Here is a 21387-nt window from a genome sequence, read left to right as displayed (position 1 = left end):
GACCGTGTTTTGGTTGTTGACAGATTGCATATACATGGTCCCGTAAGATTATGATACCGTATTTTTTACTGTACCTTTTCTCTGTGTAGATACGTTTGTTTATTTGTTTATTTATTTTTTTGAGACGAATTCTCGCTCTGTCACTCAGGCTGAAGTGCAGTGGCACGATCTTGCCTCATGGCAACCTCCACCTCCCGGGATCAGGTGATTCTCCTGCCCTCAGCCTCCTGAGTGGCTGGGATTGCAGGTGCCCACCGCCATGCCCAGCTAATTTTTGCATTTTTAGTAGAGACGGGGTTTCACCATGTTGGGTGGGCTGGTCTCGAACTCTTGACCTCAGGCGATCCGCCTGCCTTGGCCTCCCAAAGTGCTCAGATTACAGGCATGAGCCACCGTGCCCAGCCTGTGTAGATATGTTTAGATACACCTAGCATTGTGTTACAGCTGCCTGCAATGTTGAGGATGGCCACATGCTGTACAGATTTGTAGCCTAGAGCAATAGGCTGTATCATGTTATAACCTCAGTGCATAGTTAGGCTATACCAGCTAGGCTTGTGTCTGTTGCTCTGTGATGTTCGCATGATGATGAAATTGCCTAATGATGAATTTCTCAGAACGCTTCTCCATCAGTACGTGACACGCGACTGCATTTCAAAAGTAATAAGAGGCCGGGTGCGGTGGCTCACACCTGTAATCCCAGCACTTTGGGAGGCTGAGGTGGGAGGATTGCTTGAGTTCAGATGTTTGAGACCAGCCTGGGCAACATAGTGAGACCTCATCTCCACTAAAAATAAAAAATTTAGCCAAGTGTGGTGGTGCATACCTGTGGTCCCAGCTATTTGGGAGGCTGAAGCAGGAGGAGCACCTGAGCCCAGGAGGTTGAGGCTGCAGTGAGCTGTGATCAAGACTCTGTTTAGAAAAAAAAAAGTGGTGAAATACACATTAAACTTCAAATTGCATATTTGTGCCATTGCCTGATAACAGCAGGCTGAGGGTGGAATAGGGAGATTTCAGGTCGCGTCACAGCATCAGGCCGGGGTGGCTCACGTGGTGATGTTTTGGTTCCGCTTCAGGTGATTCCCAAGGACTATAAGACCATGACTGCACTGGCCAAGGCCATCTCCAAGAACGTGCTCTTCGCTCACCTGGATGACAATGAGAGGAGGTAGGCAGACTCGTCCCCCGCCCCGGCATCACCACTGCCCTCCTCGGCCTCTGGGAGGTAGGCAGGTCCCGCCGCTTGCCTGGGCATCACCACCACCCTCCCCGGCCTCCAGGAGGTGGGCAGGCCCCGTTACTCGCCCGGGAATCACCACCACCCTCCTCGCCCTCCGGGAGATGGGCAGGCCCTGTTGCTCACCCAGGAATCACTGCCGCCCTCCTCGCCCTCCGGGACGTGGGCAGGCCCCGTTGCTCGCCCGGGAATCACCACCACCCTCCCCGGCCTCCAGGGAGGCTTTGCCATTTCTCTGACTCATGGGCAGTGAACACGGAACGCTCGGCGCCAGGAGAAGCGTGTCACGGCTCCCTGGAAACGTGGGCTCACCAGGCAGGGGTGGCTTCCCGAAATACTATGCTGCGTGCACCTGCCCTGCTGCCGAGCTGAGTCCCTGCTCTGGGAAGGCCCAACTGCCTTCCTCAAATACCGGGTCTGGATCTGCGGTTCCCCCGCGCGCTATACCTAGGAAGGCACAGGTGGTGTGATTACCGTGGGCTTCGTGTTCCGGCCTCTTCCGCATGCATGGACGTGCCTTGCCTTGCCGTTGCTCACCGCCTCGTGGGAGAGATGGGGCCAGGATGTACCTTTCCCGCGGCTCCTGCCCGTGCTGGGAGCTCGGAGGCCCAAGGCAGGAGGTGACAGCAGATGAGGTCTGCAGAGTTGCAGTGAGGGGACAGAGGAGGTCAGGGTTATTCAGGGAGAGGGCCGAGCGTGAAGGGGCTTGGATGCCACGTGTGGGGATGTTGATCATAGACATAATTGGAAAAATCGGAAAATTTTGAAAAGACTAAAAGCAGAAATGTCTCCATCTGATGCCTAGAGATAATCCTTGGGGATATTTGGGGGGCAGGCATTAAGGATTGACCTTGTGCACAGATCCCGTCTGTAATAGCATCTCATTCTACACTGTTTTCTCATACTCAGGGCCTCCTCAACACCTTTCCATGCCAGTAAGAGTGCTGCAGTGGTCTGTTCTATGTGAATTAGCTGTTTTCCTACTGCGGCTGTTTGCATTTTTTAAAGCTCTATTATTATTATTATTTTAGACAGAGTCTTGCTCTGTTGCCCAGGCTGGACTGCAGTGGTATGATCTTGGCTCACTTCAACCTCTGCCTCCCGGGTTCAAACGATTCTCCTGCCTCAGCCTCCTGAGTATCTGGGACAACAGGCGCCCGCCACCACAGCCGGCTAATTTTTGCATTTTTAGTAGAGATGGGGTTTTGCCATGTTGGCCAGGCTGGTCTCAAACTCCTGACCTCATGATCCACCTGCCTCGGCCTCCCAAAGGTGCTGGGATTATAGGCGTGAGCCACTGTGCCCGGCCTGCATTTTTAATTTTATGAACATTTGGTGGTCATCATTGTGTTTTCATCTTGGAGTACTTGTTCGTTTCTTTCTTTGAGATAAATTCCTTGATGTGATCAAAGGATGTGTAACATATTGAAAATTCTCTCTTTTAAAACAATTTTTTGACAAATTATAATTCTTTATTAGATTAACTGAGCACATTTTGATACTAGTCCTATATAAAATCTAAATGACCTGCATATGTATAAAATATAAAGAGAAAATGTCTTTTTCTCCCCTTCCCGGAGGGCAACCATGTGGTGGTCCGGTGGGGGCTCCAGCCGCCCTGTGTGTTTGCAGGTGTGTGCCCATGAGCACAGGTGGGGACCCTGGGAACACACTAGACACGTTGTTCTCTGCTCTGCTCCTTGCTGGTGATGGGGTGATGGGTCTAAGAAGTCCTTCCATATAAGTACAAATCTAATTGTTGTATCTGCACAGTGTTCCATTGTAAGAATGAATCAGAGTTTATTAACTGCTGCCTTTGCCAAGGTCACGTGGGAGGCTTCTAATTTCTCCGTGCTACAATGTTTCTATGAGTAGTAACGCTGTGGTTAGGCAGGAGACTCCTGGTATTCGGGTTGCTGGGTCAGAGATTGGCCTGTTAAGATTCTGATGGATGTTGGTGTGCGTGTTTTTAACAGGCTTTTGATACATCTTGCTGGGATCTCACTCAGAAAGGGTGGCAGGGGCTGTGCAGAGGAGTGGCCTTCAAGGGCCTTGGCTCCCAGCCACGCACATCATGCTGAAATACCCTATCTTGTCCAGAGCATGTGGCTGGTTCAGGCTGGATACTTTGGGTCCAGGGTGCCAAGTTACCCTAAGCAGGAACACCTGTTGCTTCTGTGTTTGAGCAGTGGTTAGAGTAGCTGAGCATGGCTGGGATAGCTGTGTGTGGCTGGAGTATCTGGGTGTGGCTGGAGTAGCTAGGCATGGATAGAGTTAGCTGGGCATGACGAGTGGCTAGATGTGGCTAGAGTAGCTGGGTGTGGCTGGAATAGCTGGGTGTTGCTGGAGTAGCTGGGTGTGGCTAGAGTAGCTAGGCATGGATGGAGTAGCTAGATGTGGCCAGAGTAGCTGGTTGTTGCTGGAATTGCTGGGTTTGGCTGGAGTAGCTGGGCATGGCTCGAATAGCTGAGTGTGGCTGGAATAGCTGGGTTTGGTTGGAGTAGCTGGACATGGATGGAATATCTGGGTGTGGCTAGAGTAGCTAGGTATACATGGAGTAGCTGGGCATGACTGGAGTAGTTAGATGTGGCTAGAGTAGCTGGGTGTGGCTGGAATAGCTGGGCATGGCTGGAGTATCTAAGCATGGATGGAGTCGCTGGGCATGACTAGCTAGATGTGACTAGAGTAGCTAGGTGTGGCTGGAATTTAGGATTAGCCTGGACATGGTTGGAGTAGCTGGGTGTGGCTGGAGTAGCTGGGCATGGCTACTCCATCCTGGGAGGTGTCCAGGCCCCCCCCAGGATACCCACGACCTAGTCTCTGGGACCTGGATGTGTCATCTTGAGTGGCAGAGAGGGACTTTGCAGATGTGATGAAGTGAGATTCGAGGTGGGTGGTGGCCCTGGGTTTCCCAGGAGGGCCCTGATGCCATCACATGTGCCTTCTAAGGGGAGGCAGGAGGAGATTCCACACACAGAAGGGGAAGAGGCCATGCAACCACAGGGCAGGAGTTGGTGAGATGTGGTACAGGCCGAGGAGGGCCACAGCCACCTGAAGAGGCGAGGAGGGGCCTGCCAGGGGCCTCTGGAGGGCGTGGTCCTGTAGCACCTTGATTTCCACCTGCTGATCCTGGATCTGGACTTCTGGCCCCAGAACTGCAGAGACAATACATTTCTGTTGTTTCAGGACCTGCTGTACTTGCTCACAGCGGCCCTGGGATACGTGCACAGAGGTGTCTGCCTGGCAGTGGTGAACCTGGTCACCAGGAGGAGCCAGATACTGAAGAGCTGAAGACTATTTTTTTTTTTTTTTTTTTGATATGGAGTCTCGCTCTGTCGTCCAGGCTGGAGTGCAGTGGTGCGATCTCGGCTCACTGCAGGCTCCGCCTCCCGGGTTCACGTCATTCTCCTGCCTCAGCCTCCCAGGTAGCTGGGACTACAGGCGCCCACCACTACGCCCGGCTAATTTTTTGTATTTTTAGTAGAGACAGGGTTTCACCGTGTTAGCCAGGATGGTCTCGATCTCCTGACCTCGTGATCCACCCTCCTTGTCCTCCCAAAGTGCTGGGATTACAGGCGTGAGCCACCGCGCCTGGCCGAGCTGAAGACTATTTTAACTTGAGTTTATTTTAACTTGAATTTAAACATCAATTTACAATGCAATTGAAATGTCGTTTTTGAACGGATATTACGTTCACCAGGTTAAAAATTCAGTTTGGAAGATCACGAAGGCACCCTGAGGAAGAGAAAGCCCTTTCTGGTCCCAGCCGCGCCTCACTGGAGCCTCTGTAGCTCCCTCTTTGCAGACAGGCTCAGCCCTGAGGCGGGAGGTCCCTGGTCCACAGCTGCTGGCCACACAGACCAGCTGTCCATTCTGTGTGTGTGTGTGTGTGTGTGTTTTAAGACAAGGCCTTACTCTCTCACCCAGGCTGGAGTGCAGTGGCACCATCATAGCTCACTGCAGCCTCAACCTTCTGTGCTCAAGTGATTCTCCTACCTCAACTTCCTGAATAGCTGGGACTGCAGGTGTGCACCACCATGCCTGGCTAATTAAAAAATATATATTTTTTATTTTTTTGAGATGGAGTTTCACTCTTGTTGCCCAGGCTGGAGTGCAGTAGTGCAATCTTGGCTCACTGCAACATCCGCCTCCCGGGTTCAAGTGATTCCCCTGCCTCAGCCTTCCAAGTAGCTGGGATTACAGGCGTGTGCCACCATGCCCAGCTAATTTTTGTATTTTTAGTAGAGATGAGGTTTCCCCATGTTGGCCAGGCTGGTCTCGAACTCCTGACCTCAAGTGATCCTCCCGCCTCGGCCTCCCAAAGTGCTAGGATTATAGACATGAGCCATCGCGCCTGGCTATTATTTTTATTTCTAGCAACGGTAATGATGACCGTCCAGCGTTTTCTTTTTCTGGCTCAAATATTCCCACATGTGGGAACAGTGCGGTGGGTGGAGCACAGCTTTGCACCTGAATTCAAAATTGGTTCAACAAGGCCGGGTGTGGTGGCTCATGCCTGTAATCCCAACACTTTGGGAGGCTGAGGTGGGCAGATCACTTGAGGCCAGGAGTTCAAGACCAGCCTGGCCAACATGGTGAATCCCCATCTCTTCTAAAAATACAAAAATGAGGCCGAGCACAGTAGCGCATGCCTGTAATCCCAGCTACTCAGGAAGCTGAGGCAGGAGAATTGCTTGAACCTGGGTGGCGGAGCTTGCAGTGAGCCGAGATCATGCCACTGCACTCCAGCCTGGGCGACAGCGAGACTCCGTCTTAAAAAAAAGAACAAATTCGGTTCCACAGAATTCCACAGAATTTAAGACGACAAATACTTCCGGAGCATTCATTGTGTGCCAGGCTCTGTGCAGGGTTCTGGGAACACAGTGGGGGTGGGGGACGGGTTCTGTCCTCGTGGGGCTGGCTTTTCCGGGGAGCAGGCAGCACACAGTCATGAAGCACATACATTTTTAGAGATGGTGTGTGGTGAAGGACATTGAGAGAGGCCTGCACATCATAGAATGGGATGGCTTCATTCAGGATGGGCAGAAAGGTGAGAGCCAGCACGGCCGTTCCAGGCATGGCACAGCTGCAGCAAAGGGCCTGGGGCCTGTTCCAGGCATGGCTGGGGCAGGGGAGAGCTGGTGAACACATGGGAGGGGCAGCTTTGTTCATTTCAGCAGGAACCTGCTGCCTGTGGGGGTGCTGGGGCCACAGGGAAAAAGGCATCACTTGGAGGGTAGCCAGGAAAATGGAGATCTCAATATCCTCCTGGGATTCAAATATGTGTCTTAGCCTGGGCAACATAGTGAGACCCCATCTCTTAAAAAAATTAGTCGGGCCTGGTGGTGCACGCCTGTAATCCCAGCTACACAGGAGGCTGAGGTGGGAGGAGTGCTCAACCTCAGGAGTTCAAGGCTACAGGGAGCCGAGATCGTGTCACTACACTCCAGCCTGGGCAACAGAGCGAGATCCTGTCTCAAAACAAAAGCAGAAACAAAAAATCCCCCAAAAACCCACCCAAACACCCAGATATGTGCTTGGAGTTCCCAGGGGTTCTGGTGCTTCTTGGAACTCACCCGTCTCTCTGCGTGGCTCGTTCCTCTTGAAGTAGCCACCCTGAGAAGCCAATGTTCGGGCGTGGGGAGCCCCCTGAGCTGTTCCCTCCAGAGGCAGCCCGTGAGCTTTGAGCTTATCAAAAGCCTGGCTCCAGCCAGATGACATCCACGCCCACCTTCAGAATCTGAATTCTGCAGAGCTCGGTGAAGGCAACGGAGGGACTGAGAAGTGGTGGCGGGGGGCGGTGGTTCAGGGCCCTTTAGAAACCCTCAAGTCCTCAACCTGAGGAAGAAGGAGGTGGACGGTCGCTTCAGTTCTTGACCCAGTTGTCAGACAGAACAACTCACGCGAAATCTCTGTGTCCCCATCTTCTGGCTGATGAGCCTGGGGTCATTGAGAGCGCCGAGGTTGGGAAAGCTCTGGCTGAAGATGGGCGGGGATGTGCTGCAGTCACGATCATCTCTGGTATCTGGGGCTGATGCCGTGTCCTCGGTCCTGAGCCCCTCTGCCGGACGCCGTGGCATGGGGGAGCTTGGAGCCGTCCTTGGTCCTGAGCCCCTCGGCTGGGCGCCGTGGCGTGGGGGAGCTCGGAGGCCATCCTGGGTCCTGAGCCCCTCTGCCGGACGCCGTGGCATGGGGGAGCTCGGAGGCCCAGGCCACCTAGCTCTTGGGCTCAGCTATCAACACGGGCTTCCATGTTCATGGAGGCACAGGCTTGTCACCAGCTCAGCCCAGAGTTGTCACAGGTGAGCACGGGCCATGACTGGTCCCCTGGCCTGGCGTGGTTGCAGAGACGCTGGGCAGAGTCATTCTCTGGGTGCCTCAGGAGGAATATGAAGTGGCGTTTCATGAACTTGTAGCTCCATCTCATCATCCAAACCCTAAAAAAATGGCACGTGGGGCCGAGCGCGGTGGCTCACGTCCATAATCCCAGCACTTTGGGAGGCCGAGGCGGGTGGACCACGAGGTCAGGAGATCGAGACCATCCTGGCTAACATGGTGAAACTCCGTCTATACTAAAAATACAAACAAAATTAGCTGGGCGTGGTGGTGGGCGCCTGTAGTCCCAGCTACTAGGGAGGCTGAGGCAGGAGAATGGCGTGAACCTGGGAGGCGGAGTTTGCAGTGAGCTGAGATCGTGCCACTGCACTCCAGCCTGGGCGACAGAGTGAGACTCCGTCTCAAAAAAAAAAAAAAAAAAAAAATGGCACGTAGACCTGCCCACCAGCCTTCTCTCTTGCTCTTGTTTTCAGTGTGGCAAATATATATCACATGAAGTTTGCCATTTTAACCTTTTCTTGTTTTTTGAGTTGGAGTCTCACTCTGTCACCCGGGCTGGAGTGCAGTGGTGCTATCTCGGCTCACTGCAACCTCCGTCTCCTGGGTTCAAGCGATTCTCCTGCCTCAGGCTCCTAAGTAGCTGAGATTACAGGTGTGCGCCACCACACCTGGCTAATTTTTGTATTTTTAGTAGAGATGGGGTTTCACCATGTTGGCCAGGCTGGTCTCGAACTCCTGACCTCAGGTGATCCGCCCACCTCAGCCTCCCAAAGTGCTGGGATTACAGGCGTGAGCCACTGTGCCCAGCCCATTTCAACCATTTTTAAGTGTTTAATTCAGTGGCATTAGTTACATTCACAATGGTGTGCTGCCATCACCACTCTGTTTCTAAAATTTTCATCATTCCAAATAGAAGCCCCACACTTATTCAGCAGTCAGTCCTATCACCCCCTACTGGGCCCCTGATAACCCCAATCTACTTTCTCTTTCTATGAGCTTGCCTATTCTAAATATTTCATGTAAGTCATTATAGGACTTAAATGAACATGATATATGACCTTTTGTGATGGACTCTTTCACTGAGCACAGTGTTTTCAAGGTGCATCCACAGCATAACATGTGTCAATGCTTTCTTCCTTTTTCAGGGCCGAGTAATATTCCACTCCATGGCCACACCCCATTTGTGTATCCATTTGTCGGCTGATGGACACTTGGGTTGTTTCCACCTTTTGGTTATTGTGATTAGTGCTGCTGTGAACATGGGTGTGCAGGTGTCTGTTTGAGTCTCCTGGGCAGATGCTGATGGATGGAATTGCCAGGTCATATGGTAGTTCCATGTTTAGCTTTTTGAGGAACTACAGATTCTGCTTCCCTTCCAGCCTGACTGAACTCAGAGCCTCCCATTCCTTTCTATGCCCCCTTGGTGGCAACTGTGTTTCAGCTAAACTCCTCAAATCCTTTCTGGGCTCCTCCCCAGCTCCCAGGCTCTAGGTAGGTTTAGTAAAGCTCTTATTTTAGGGCCAGCCTGGACCCTGAGTGTGAGCTGAGTCAAATGATATCTCTGGGCCATCCCAGCTGTTTATGTCCAGTGCTGGGTCCTGTGCCCTTGGCCGGAGAATCAGAACCACATGCGCCCTCCATCTCTGACCCCTCTGGATCCGAGAGCTAGGCAGACAAGAAACAGAGGAAGCAGATGGTTGGCTTAAAAACTCCTCTTTGTAAGGTTGGCTTGAAAAGGAAGCTTTTGCACAGGGCGTATGTGTTGGTTTCAGCTTTTTTGTTTTGCACATAGGAAAACTCACTTTCCATATCGAAGCCCCAGTGGGCTCCTTTTTCTGGCCACTGTCTCTAAAGAAACAGGCTGATGGCTCAGGAAACCGGTTCCAGAGGGAGTGGGCAGGGGAGGGATTGTCTCTGGACCTTTCACGTGATGTCTCCCCTGTGCAGCATCCAGATACTTTGCTTTTTCCAGTTTACTAGAAGCTGAGCTTCATAGCTTTGTCTCTGCTCAGCTGTGGTTTGGTGAGTAAAGCCAAATTCCTTCCAAGTTTACAGGGCGTCTGGCACACCCCTGACTTTGAGGCTGCCTGCTCTTCTCTCTGCTTCCCCGCTTAGGAAGAGTGCGGCAGAGAATCCTTTGCAGATACATCCACCTGCAGGGTGTGCACACCTGCTGGCCTAATGACCCCTCCATCCAAGTTCAGGTTCAAGACAGATATCTCCATCGTCACAGGCTGTGTGACTTTGCTCTTGTCAATCGGTAACAGTGTGGGAGATACGTAAGGTTGTGCGAGAGATACGTAAGCTTGGAGAAGGGTAGAAATTATGTTTAAGACCTTTGATTTAAAGGAAGATAGTGCAACGTGGTTGTGAGGGAGGCTGCAACTCCCCCAGACCACCTGCCTGTCCTTCTAGGATGGTGGTATTGCTAGTTGGCCTTGATCGAACGGTTTCCCTGGGCCTTTGCACAGGATCCTGTGAGAGGCATAGTGTCAACCTCACAGCCTCAATTTCCTTCCCTGTCCTTGTCCAAGGCCCCACAACTCTTCAGGAGCAGAGCTTGGGTTCGAGCTCGAGTTCTTGGGCACCTAAGCCTGTGCTCCCTCCCCTGTGAGGACACATCACCTGCACCTGCCCCTACCCTGCCTGCATGGTGAAGGAAGATTGAGAATGGGTGATTTAGGCATTGCCAGTGTGCGGGGTCCATAGTGTCCTGTAGTGAACTGCAGCTGCAGGGAGACGGCTCAGGGGTGAGACAGGACCAGGAGTTCCCATCACACTCAGCTACCACAGAATTTAAGGTGTGTTTAAAACATCTTTTGGAAGGAGAGAGTTGTGGATGTGATTTATAAGTAATAACATTCTCTGAGCCTCAGTTTCCTCAGGTGTCAAATGAGGATAATAAAACCTACTTTGAGGTTGTTGTGAGAATATAAAGCAGGAATATCTATGTGTGTACTGTTATCACCACCATCATTATCATCACTGTCATAGTCATCACCATTACCATCATCACAATCCCCACCATCACCATCATCACTGTCATCATCACCATCATTATCATCATCACCATCATCACCATCACCACCACCATCCTCATCACCACCATTGCCATCATCGTCGTTATCACCACCATCATCATCATCACCATCCCCACCAACACCATCACCACTGTCATCACCATCGTTATCATCATCACCATCATCACCATCGTCATCATCACCACCACCACCACCGTCACTATCATAGTCATCACCATAGTCACCATCCCCATCACCACCACCATCATCACCATCATAGTCATCATCACCATAACCACCATCCCCATCACCACCATCCCCATCACCACCATCATCACTTTCATCACCACCACCATCGTAATCACCATTCTCATCATCACCTGCCATCATCATCACCACCACCACCACCATCATCACCATCGTAGTCATCATCACCATAATCACCATCCCCATCACCACCATCACCATCATCACCTTCATCACCACCACCATCATAATCACCATTCCCATCATCACCTACCATCCCCATCACCACCACCATCATCACCATCATAGTCATCATCACCATAACCACCATCCCCATCACCACCATCACCATCATCACCATCATAGTCATCATCACCATAATCACCATCCCCATCACCACCATCACCATCATCACCATCATCACCTTCATCACCACCACCATCATAATCACCATTCCCATCATCACCTACCATCATCATCATCACCACCACCACCATCATCACCATCTTCACCATCATCATCTTCACCATCATCTTCATCACCATATCTTCATCACCATATCTTCATCTTCATCGTCACCGTCACCATCATCTTCACCATCATCATCATCACCACCATCATCACCATCTTCACCATCATCTTCATCACCATATCTTCATCTTCATCGTCACCGTCACCATCATCTTCACCATCATCACCATCTTCACCATCATCACCATCTTCACCATCATCTTCATCACCATATCTTCATCTTCATCGTCACCGTCACCATCATCTTCACCATCATCATCATCACCACCATCATCATCACTGTTGTGGTCATTGTCTTCACCATCTTTCTGTGGCCCTTTGGCTGTGTGGCAGTGGAGTCCATTAAGGTACTTCTTCTGGATGGTGCCTTGCCCCTTGGAGGCTGGCCGGGCTATCCAGACAGACCCTGCAGTCAGGCCCCACTCAGTACTTGGTCTGAGAAAGAGGCTGGGGTAGCCTTGAGTCATTCTCTGCTCCACCCTGGGCCTGAGTTGGTGAATAGGCCGCTCCGGGCCTCCCAGCACACACAGTCAGCAGGAAGATCCCTAGGAGGCCACCTTGTCCTCACCTCACCGTACTGAACAGAGCTCTGAGACCGAGTGAGAGGGGGCCTTGGCCTGTTGCACTGACCCACACAGCAATTGTCCAGCTGGGGCTGGAGTGGGGTGTCCTTATCCCCTGGGACGGCACCTGCACAGCCCCTCTGCAGAGTTGAGTAACTCCCAGGGCAGGCCCCTGGGTGGTGGTAGGTGCAGCCTCCTCACCTTGTGTCAGCTATTGGAGCGAAGCAGATTCCGCATCCTACCTGGGGTGCCCAGGGCAGTTACGCCTCAGCCAGGGACCTCAGCAGCCTCAGGAAGCAGCACCGCATGCTCCGGAGCTCTCTGATGTGCCAGGACCAAGAAGGCTGTCCCTGGAGGGTGTGTGCCAGGCCTTGGGGAGCGAGATGGAGCCCCTTGGGTTCTATCCTGGTCCCTTCCCGGCTTTCCCTGATTAGGGCGCCTGTAGGGGGAGCATCGCTGAGCTCCTGGGAGCCGAGAAACGTGATAATTGGGCGGCACCGTGTGTGTTTGTGTTGTGCGTTGGGCCTCCGGCGGGGACCTCATTACTGGAGCTGCCAGACGGGCACGGGCGAGGGCACCTCACCCTTGAGGCGGCCTTCCTGGCAGCGGCTCCAGCTCTCTGCTGCTTTAATTAAAACAGGCCTCTGGCTTGAGCAGCACCGCTGGCCTGCGCAGCTGTCTCTGTTATCTGTCGCTGTTTCTCTTCCTCCCACCCGCGTATCTCTGCAGTCTGTTTTTCCACAAATTGGCTCGGATCCTCAGGTGATGGGAAAAACAAGCCCTTCTGCCGAATTCACGGGCAGCTGAAGGGAGCTGTCTCCTGGCTTCTCCGAGCCTTCACGGCCCCCTCTCCCCATTCTGGCTTGGGCTTTGGGACTTTCTGCTTCCCTTTCGGGCAACATTAAAAAAACAAAATTAGCATTTTGGAAAATGCAGGGCCTCATCCGAGGAGATGCTTAATGGCTTGAACATGCAAAGAATTTGATTTCCATTTGCAGAAAGCCCAGCTGGATCTCAGCAGAGGAGACCTTGAGGTTAGCAAATCAGGGGCCACGTGAGCCCGGGAGGCTTTAGAAGCTGAATTCAACGGAGGCTGAAGCCTGAGGTTTGAAGCTTGCATCAGATGATGTATGCAATGGCCAGTCCCTGGGCCATGGGCCTCAGGCATGTTGTCTTTCTAGAGCTCCCCAGTGGCCCCCGAGGCTGCCGTTTGGCAGGGGAGGCACAGAGAGGTTAAGCAGGCAGCCTTGGGCCACCCAGCTCGGAGTAGAAGCTGGGACTTTGACCTGGCTGGGATGTGGCTGCTTGGGGCCGACTTGCCCACTGTGAATGCACACACAGCTCATTAACCTGCCAGGAAAAGGCAACAACCTTTTTAAGAGAACAGTCATTTTCCACACGCCTAGCATTTTCCAGCTAATAACAAGTCTCGTGGCCTGCGCCTGGAGCTGCGGGGCAATTGCAGCTCTCCGTGGAGCCTGTTTCAAAGGGTCTCTGGGGCTGGCGCTGTCTAATACCACAGCGACAACAAGCCCTCTTGCTTTGTCTGATTTGTGAGTGGAGAGAAGAACCTCAGGTCTTTCTTACCACTTCCCCCAGGTGATCGTGGCCTGTGTGGATCTTGCCTGTGGTCCTGGCTGTTTGGTGCCCTAAGATTTTTGTTTTTGTTTTTTTGAGACAGAGTCTTGCTCCGTTGCTCAGGCTGGAGTGTAGTGGCACGATCTTGGCTCACTGCAGCCTTGACTTTGTGGACTCAAGCAATCCTCCTGCCTCAGCCTCCCGAGTAGCTGGGGCCACAGGCGTGCACCACCACATCCAGCTATTTTTTTTTTTTTTTTTAGTTTTTGTAGAGATGGAGTCTCGCTATGTTGCCCAGGCTGGGCTTGAGCCTCCTGGGCTCAAGCAATCCTCCAGCCTCAGCCTCCCAAAGTGTTGGGATTGCAGGCGTGAGCCACCACACCCAGCAGCTGCTGTAACATTTTGAAACTTGTGGAATTTGGTGGTGTGTGGCCTCCGGTACCACAGCTCCTGACCCCTAGCCAGTTCACGTTTTGTCGTCACTGACAAGCTCCTGCAGACCTGGGGGCTGAGATGCTGCACGTGGCCTCTGCCTCCAGCACTCAGTATGTGGATGGGGACCTGAGGCCCAGAGAAGGTGCAGGAAGGCCCACTGCCCCGGGCAGGGAGTGGGGCTGTCCTTCAGATGGAGGGTGCCAGGGCAGAGGCTGTGTTCATGCAGGCCCGAGGCTAAGCCCTGGTGCAGCGCTGGCCACTGTGCTATGTTGGGGACCACATAGCCACCAGAAGGAGGGATGCACCAGCTTTCACACTCTGACGGACGCCATGGGTCCTGGCATGGCTCCATTCTTGAGCCCTGGTCACTAAAAATAGCCCCGTCGCCTGCCAGCGGGTGTGAGGAATTCACCAGCTGGCTGGGGATGGGGGTCTGTGGGGAGAGGGCCAGGCGAAGGGAAGGTCGCGTGGGGAGGGCCCTCCATGGAGGGGAATGTAACTGTCGAGCTGGTCCTGGCCCTGTGGGGCTCCTTGTAATACGAAGCATCTAGTCAGCAATTTGGTGACCCTGTTTCCACTTGTCGGGGGGGACCCTGAGGCTCAGAGACAGCGGGGGGCTTGCCCAGTTCACACGGTTTCCTTGGGAGAGATCAGCCCTCCTGAGACGAGGCTCTGCACACCCACCTGTCTGCTCCCTGCAGAATGAGGAAGCACTCCGATTCGGGATGCAGTTGTAACTCACGCTCCCTGAGTTCTGCTTGGGGTCAGGTGTGTGGCTGAGAGCTGTGAGTGTGCTGTCTCGCTGTCCTGATGGCAGCCCTGAGGGCACGTGGTAACATTGTCCCCAAGTTCCAGGTGAGGATCCGACACACGGAGAGCTGTGGCCACCTGCTCCGGGCCACCGCTGCTGCTCAGACCACCACGTGCACCCTGGTTTGACAACGGTCTGTGTAGGGTCACAGACCCTACGGCTGGGACACAGCTGTCCCCTCCCCTCCTGACCGAGAGCCTTTTCTTTTCTAGTAGGGACCAGTATTTTAAAAGTGAATGGGTCGGGCACGGTGGCTCACGCCTGTAATCCCAGCACTTTGGGAGGCCGAGGCAGGGGGATTGCTTGAGCCCAGGAGTCTGAGACCAGCCTGGGCAGCATAGCAAGACCCCATCTCTACCCTCCTCCTAAAAATTAAAAAATTAGCTGGGCATGGTGGCATGCACCTGTAGTTGCAGCTACTCAGGAAGCTGAGGTGGGAGGATCGCTTGAGGCTGGGAGTAGCTTGAAGCTACGGTGAGCTGTGATTGCACCACTGCTCTCTCCAGCCTGGGTGACAGGGCGAGACCCTGTCTCAAAAATAAAAATAAACACACATAAATAAAAAGTGGATTATTGTCCGGTTGTCTCATGGGTGTGATAGTTGCTGCTGGACCACTGAGGAAGTGACCGATTCTTCTGGCGGGTTCATCAGACCCAGTGAACCTTCAGCCACGTCCACAAGGGTGGACGGGATTTTCCAGGCAAAGAAGAGGCGGGACTAAGTTCCTGCGTGTCTTGGGGCCTCTTTCAGGACTCTGTCCTGTCTGTTCATTGAACACTCTTAGATCTTTTCTGGGTTTCAATCTGTTTGAAAGCATCAGAAAATGTTAGGAAGGAAGAGGGTGATGAACTGGGTGGTGCTTCTGGAAGGCCCCTGCTGTGGCCGCTTTGAGGGTGAGAGCCTGGGCCCCAGGTGGTGGGGGGAGCTTTGGAGGCTGGGGCCCAGGACTCAGCATTGCTTGGAGGGTGTCCCAGGAGACTTGCTCAGACTCTGCTGTGGGCGCCCGTGGGACTGGAGGGGAGCTCAGGCGTGGGGAGAGTAGGTACTTGGACCCGTTGGGGTGGAGATCCTGTGGCATGGGGCGGAGAGTAGGTACTTGGACCTGTTGAGGTGGGGGCCTGTGGCATGGGGGGGAGAGTAGGTATTTGGACCCGTTGGGGTGGGGACCTGTGGCATGGGGGGGAGAGTAGGTATTTGGACCCGTTGGAGCAGGGCCTGTGGCACCCAGGGAGGTGTCGAGAGGCAGCAGGTTTACAGACTTGGGCCCCATCGAGCTAAGGTAGACGGGAACTCAGTGGGCCCATGTCCCTGGGGAGACTGAGCAGGGGAGTGACGCCAGGCCTGGGTGGAACCAGAACCCGGAATGTGGAGCCGGGAGAAGGCTGGGATGGGCTCGTGGGCTCCTCCCCTCGCTGCAGGAGGGAACTGTCCTGGGGAGGGTAGTCGCTTCCCCACTGGCTCCGAGTAGGGGATGGAGAGCCCAAGGCAGCCGCACCTCTCTCCTGCTGGGAGAGCCTAGAGCTTTTGTCACTAAAGGGAGAGAGGCCACTGGCTCCTCGTGCCTCAAGGGCTCAAACATTTTCTGCTCACTGGGGAGATCTACAGGACTGGGGGCAGCTCCTCCTCCCCCTTCTCTTCCTTAACATTACATTTTTTTATTGTAATAAAAATCTGGGAATCTGGGCCAGGCACAGTAGCACAAACCTGTGGTCCCAGCTACTCCAGAGGCTGAGGTGGGAGGTCGCTTAAACCCGGGAGGTGGAGACTGCAGTGAGCCGAGATCATGCCACTGCACTGCAGCCTGGGTGACAGAGTGAGACTCCGTCTCAAAAACAAAAACAAAAACAAAAGCCCCCACAAGGCCCGTGCGTCTGGACGTGCAGAGCTGTGGAGGAAGCAGCTTCTTGCTGTCCTGCAGGCGTCCTTGGTCGCGGCCTGGGGTTTCCTCCCTGGGCTGGTTTTTGCAGCGGTCGTCTTCTTGCCTCACCAGTGTTGTTGTTTCTCCTCTCCCCGTTGGCTCCCAGCTCCCTTCCTCACAGCTGCCTGTGTGCGCAGAATGTTCCGGCTCGGGACGGTGTGTGCGGCCACCGTGTGGGTGCCCTCCTCTCCCCCTTTCGTGGTCACTTCGGTGCCTGTGGGCTGAATCATACGTGGCAGTTGGAGGTGCTCCACTAGGATGGAAGCTACACTCACTCATTCATTCAGCAGATGTTTAGTGGGCATCTCCTTCAGGCCAGACCCTGCCCGAGGGGCTGAAGATACTGCATGCACAACACAGACCACCCCCTACCATACCTGGCTTTACTGAGCTTTTTTCTAATGGAAGAGACTATGAGTAAATGAAATAAATTGTTAGAATATAGGATGAGGCAGTAAGAGGCGCCAAAAACAAACACAAGGTGGTGCAGGGGGTGGGGATGCAGTTTTGGTAGAGACCAGCGTCTTAGGATTGTGTCATCCTCATGGTTTGTGAGCCGTCCTGCACATCTCCGCAGAGTGTCTGTGCTGTGTGTGTGAGGTTTTCATTTGCCTGGTGTCATGAGACCCATGCTGGTGACTCTTTCTTAGTTTACAAATGGCTGCAAGACAGTATTTTTTTAAAACATTGTAGGCCAGGCACGGTGGCTCATGTCTATAACCCCAGCATTTTGGGAGGCCGAGGCGGGTGGATCACTTGAGTCCAGGAGTTTGAGACCAGCCTGTCCAACACGACAAAACCCTGTCTGTACCAAAAATACAAAAATTAGCCTGGCATGATGGTGGGTGCCTGTAGTCCCAGCTACTCAGGAGGCTGAGGCAGGAGAATCACTTGAACCAGGGAGGTGGAGGTTGCAGTGAGCTGAGATTGCACCACTGCACTCCAGCCTGGGCAACAGAGTAAGACCCTATCTCAAAAAAACCCAAAAAACAAAAAACATTGTATCGTGGAAAACTTCAGAAGTATATGAAAGAAGAGTGGCTCTTGTGAGCCGCCGGCTTCTGTAGCACGAGGTCATGTTCAGGCTGCTCTCATCTCTCTTCCCTCCCACTTACTCCCAACCCTGACCTATTTTGAAGCAAACCTCAGCCATCAGATCATTTTGTCTGTGAATATTTCAGCGTAAGATGCTAACTTTGTTTTTTTTCTGAGACAGGGTCTCACTCTATTGCCCGGGCTGGAGCACAGTGGTGCAGTCATAAATCACAGCAGCCCCCACCTCATGGGCTCCAGTGATCCTCCTGCCTCAGCCTCCCTAGTAGCTGGAACTACAGGTGTGCACCACCATGCCTGGCTAATTTTTATTTTTTTTTTGTAGAGATGGGGTCTCGCTATGTTGCCCAGGCTGGTCTTGAACTCCTGTGCTCAAGCAATGCTCCCTCCTCGGCATCTCAAAGTGCTGGGATTACAGGTGTGAGCCGCTGGACCCCGCCAAGTTGCTAATTTTTGATCTAGTTTCTTGTCTTCATAATCACATCACTGTGGATAGGTGAGGTTGGGGTAGCATATTAGCCGTCCGTATGCTGGCTCACGGAGCTGCTCTCTGCGGCCTGTGTTTCTGACGTGGGCCTTGCTTGTTGGGTTTGCATTTCTCTCTGCATTTAATTGGGAGCCTCTTTAGAAGGTGGGTCTGCTTCTGAGCTTCTTTCTGCTGCTGCAAAGCTGGGCTCAGTAGGAATTATGTAAGCCTCGCTGGTTCATGAGGAGGTGGAGACTGTGAGAAGAAATGAAAGCACCCCTGAGCCCAGACAATGATTTTCTTCTTGTTTTACAAGCCTGTTGCTGAAGACTCAACATTTTCTGCTTTACGTCTTGTGTGGTGACAGCTGGTTCATGCTTGTCCTTCAAAAAAAGCAACAGTTGCTAAGAGTCCCACAAACAAAGATGTGCTTTGACTCCCAGGAACAGCTGTGGAAGGACAGGGCGTCCTGTCAGCTGCTAAGTCCAAATATTCAGACCGCCCAAAACGGCGCCTCAGCCCCTGGTGCTGCTGGGTACTGCCCCCCATTCCTGTCCACCACCCCCATAGCGTCGTATTTTCTAACTGTGAAAAAATGCCTTCTTACTTCTTGACCAGAGACACGAAGTCCTCTGAGTTAATTGAGTCTAAATATGGGGTATTGAGGGAGAAGAGGTCAGCATGAGTCATTCACCCATTCATTCATCCATCCATCCATCCCTCCCTCCATCCATCCATCCATCCATCCACACATTCACTCATGCATCCATTCATTTGTTCACTCATCCATCCATCCATCCATCCATCCATCCATCCATCCATTCATTTATCCATCCATGCACACATTCACTCATGCATCCATTCATTTGTTCACTCATTCATTCATTCATCCATCCATCCATCCATCCATCCATCCATCCATTCATCCATCCATTCATTTACCCATCCACACACACATTCACTCATGCATCAATTCCTTCATTCACCCATCCACACATTCACTCATGCATCCATTCATTTGTTCACTCATTCATTCATCCATCCATCCATCCATCCATCCATCCGTCCGTCCATCCATGCATTCACTCATGCATCCTTTCATTCATTCACCTATCTACGCATTCACTCATGCATCCATTCATTCGTTCACTCATTCATTCATTCATTCATTCATCCATCCATCCATGCATTCACTCATGCATCCATTAATTCGTTCACTCATTCATTCATTCATCCATCCATCCATCCATGCATTCACTCATGCATCCATTCATTTGTTCACCCATTCATTCATTCACCCATCCACGCATTCACTCATGCATCCACTCATTCGTTCATCTATCCACACATTCACTCATGCATCCATTCCTTTGTTCAGACATTTATCCATCCATTCATTCATCCATCCATGCATTTACACATCCATCCACTCATTTGTTTGCCCATTTATCCATCCATTCACTCATGAATCCATTAATTCATTCACCCACTTATTCATCCATTCATTCATTCATTCATCTACGCACTCACTTATGCATCCATTCCTTTGTTCCCCCATTTATCCATTCATTCATCCATCCATCCATCCATCCATTTCCTCACTCATCCATTAATTCCCCCCTTATCCATACATTTAGTCATCCATCCACACATTCACTCATACATCCATCCAGTCACCCATTCACTCATTTATCCACTCATTCATTCACCCACTTATCCATTCATTTATCTCTCCATTCATACATTCACTTCTTCATCTATACATCTAGCCAGTCATCCATTCATTCATGCATCCATACATTCACCCATGCATCATCCATTCATTCACCCATTCATTCATTCATTACCTCATTTATCCACTCATTGATTCATCCATCCATGCATTCACCCACCCATCCACTAATTCACCTATTTATCCATCCACTCCGTCACTCATTTATCCATTCATTCATTTTTCCATTCATTCATTCACCCCTCCACACATTCACTCAGGCACCCATCCATTCATTCACCCATCCAGTAAATCCTGGTTGGATATTCTCTGTGCCCAGTGCTGGAAATCGTGCTCACAGATGTAGACACAAGTGGGAGGAGAGCCCAAGGAGAAAATGACTCTCTGGGGAGGTGGAGGTGGATCTTTGTCTTTCAAAGGCTCATAAATGGATTTTTCTGACTCAGTGAGAAACCCAACCACTCACGCGGGGGCAGACCTTGTATCCCAGAGAGCAGCCTCACATGCTGTCTCGTGTAACTCCCCAATGGACCCAGGAAGTAGGGGCGTCATTTGCTCTGTTTCACCCAGAGGGAAACTGAGGTTGGAGAGACTCACTCGGGGCATGCTCTCATCAATCAGGGAACCAACTCTGAATCATACGTGGCAGTTGGAGGTGCTCCACTAGGATGGAAGCTACACTCACTCATTCATTCAACAAATGTTTAGTGAGCATCTCCTTCAGGCCAGGCCCTGCCCGAGGGGCTGGAGATACCGGATGCGTAACACAGACCACCCCCTACCATACCTGGCTTTACTCAACTTTTTTCTAATGGAAGAGACAATAAGTAAATGAAATAAATTGTTAGAATATAGGATGAGGCAGTAAGAAGTGCCAAAAAGAAACACAAGATGGTGCAGGGGGTGGGGATGCAGTTTTGGAGGGGGGCCTGGAAAAGCCATGCTGAGAAGGGAAGATTGAGGAAATACCTGGGGGAAAGAGGAAGTGAACCGGGAATTTATCTGGGGAAAGAGCATTGCCGGCAGCAGGAGGGCAGGTGCAAAGGCCCTGTGGTCAGGGGCATGCCTGGTTGTCCAAGAATCAACAAGGAGGCCAGTAAAGCCAACGCAGAGCCTGGGAAGAGGCCAGTGACAGGTGATGAAAACACAGAGGAACAGGTGCCAGATCTTGTAGGGCATTCTGGGTCACTGCAAGGACTTTGGCTTTTATTCTGAGATGGGAGGCCCTAGAAGGGATAGCATGTCGGCTCTTACATGTTTTATTTAGCAGGGTCTGTCTGGCTCTCCGCTAAGAATAGAAGGTAGGGGGACAAGGGCACAAGTGGAAAACCCAGTTAAGAGGTTGTTTTGCTAATTCCAGGCAGGAAATGCTGATGTCTGGGATCAGGGCAGTACCACTGGCAGTGGTAAGTGGTTAGTTGATTCTAAAGAAAGGGGCCGTGTCTAGCCTGAGATGGTTCAGC

At 52.1% G+C, this 21387-nt stretch overlaps 1 protein-coding gene across 2 annotated transcripts in view; it reads left to right on the top strand.

The window, feature by feature from the left end:
• PRKAR1B (protein kinase cAMP-dependent type I regulatory subunit beta) overlaps positions 1-21387 on the top strand; it is a 179957-nt gene that overhangs the window by 49283 nt on the left and 109287 nt on the right. For both annotated transcript variants that reach the window (XM_024241248.3, XM_024241247.3), the window contains exon 4: positions 1074-1165. In XM_024241248.3, coding sequence (XP_024097016.1) covers positions 1074-1165 — 92 coding nt within the window. The remainder of the gene's footprint in view (positions 1-1073; positions 1166-21387) is intronic.

This window comes from Pongo abelii, chromosome 6 (assembly GCF_028885655.2).
Source record: "Pongo abelii isolate AG06213 chromosome 6, NHGRI_mPonAbe1-v2.0_pri, whole genome shotgun sequence".
Classification (NCBI taxonomy): domain Eukaryota; kingdom Metazoa; phylum Chordata; class Mammalia; order Primates; family Hominidae; genus Pongo; species Pongo abelii.
The sequence above is the reverse complement of the archived record's forward strand: the minus strand, read 5'-3'. Positions and strand labels throughout refer to the sequence as shown.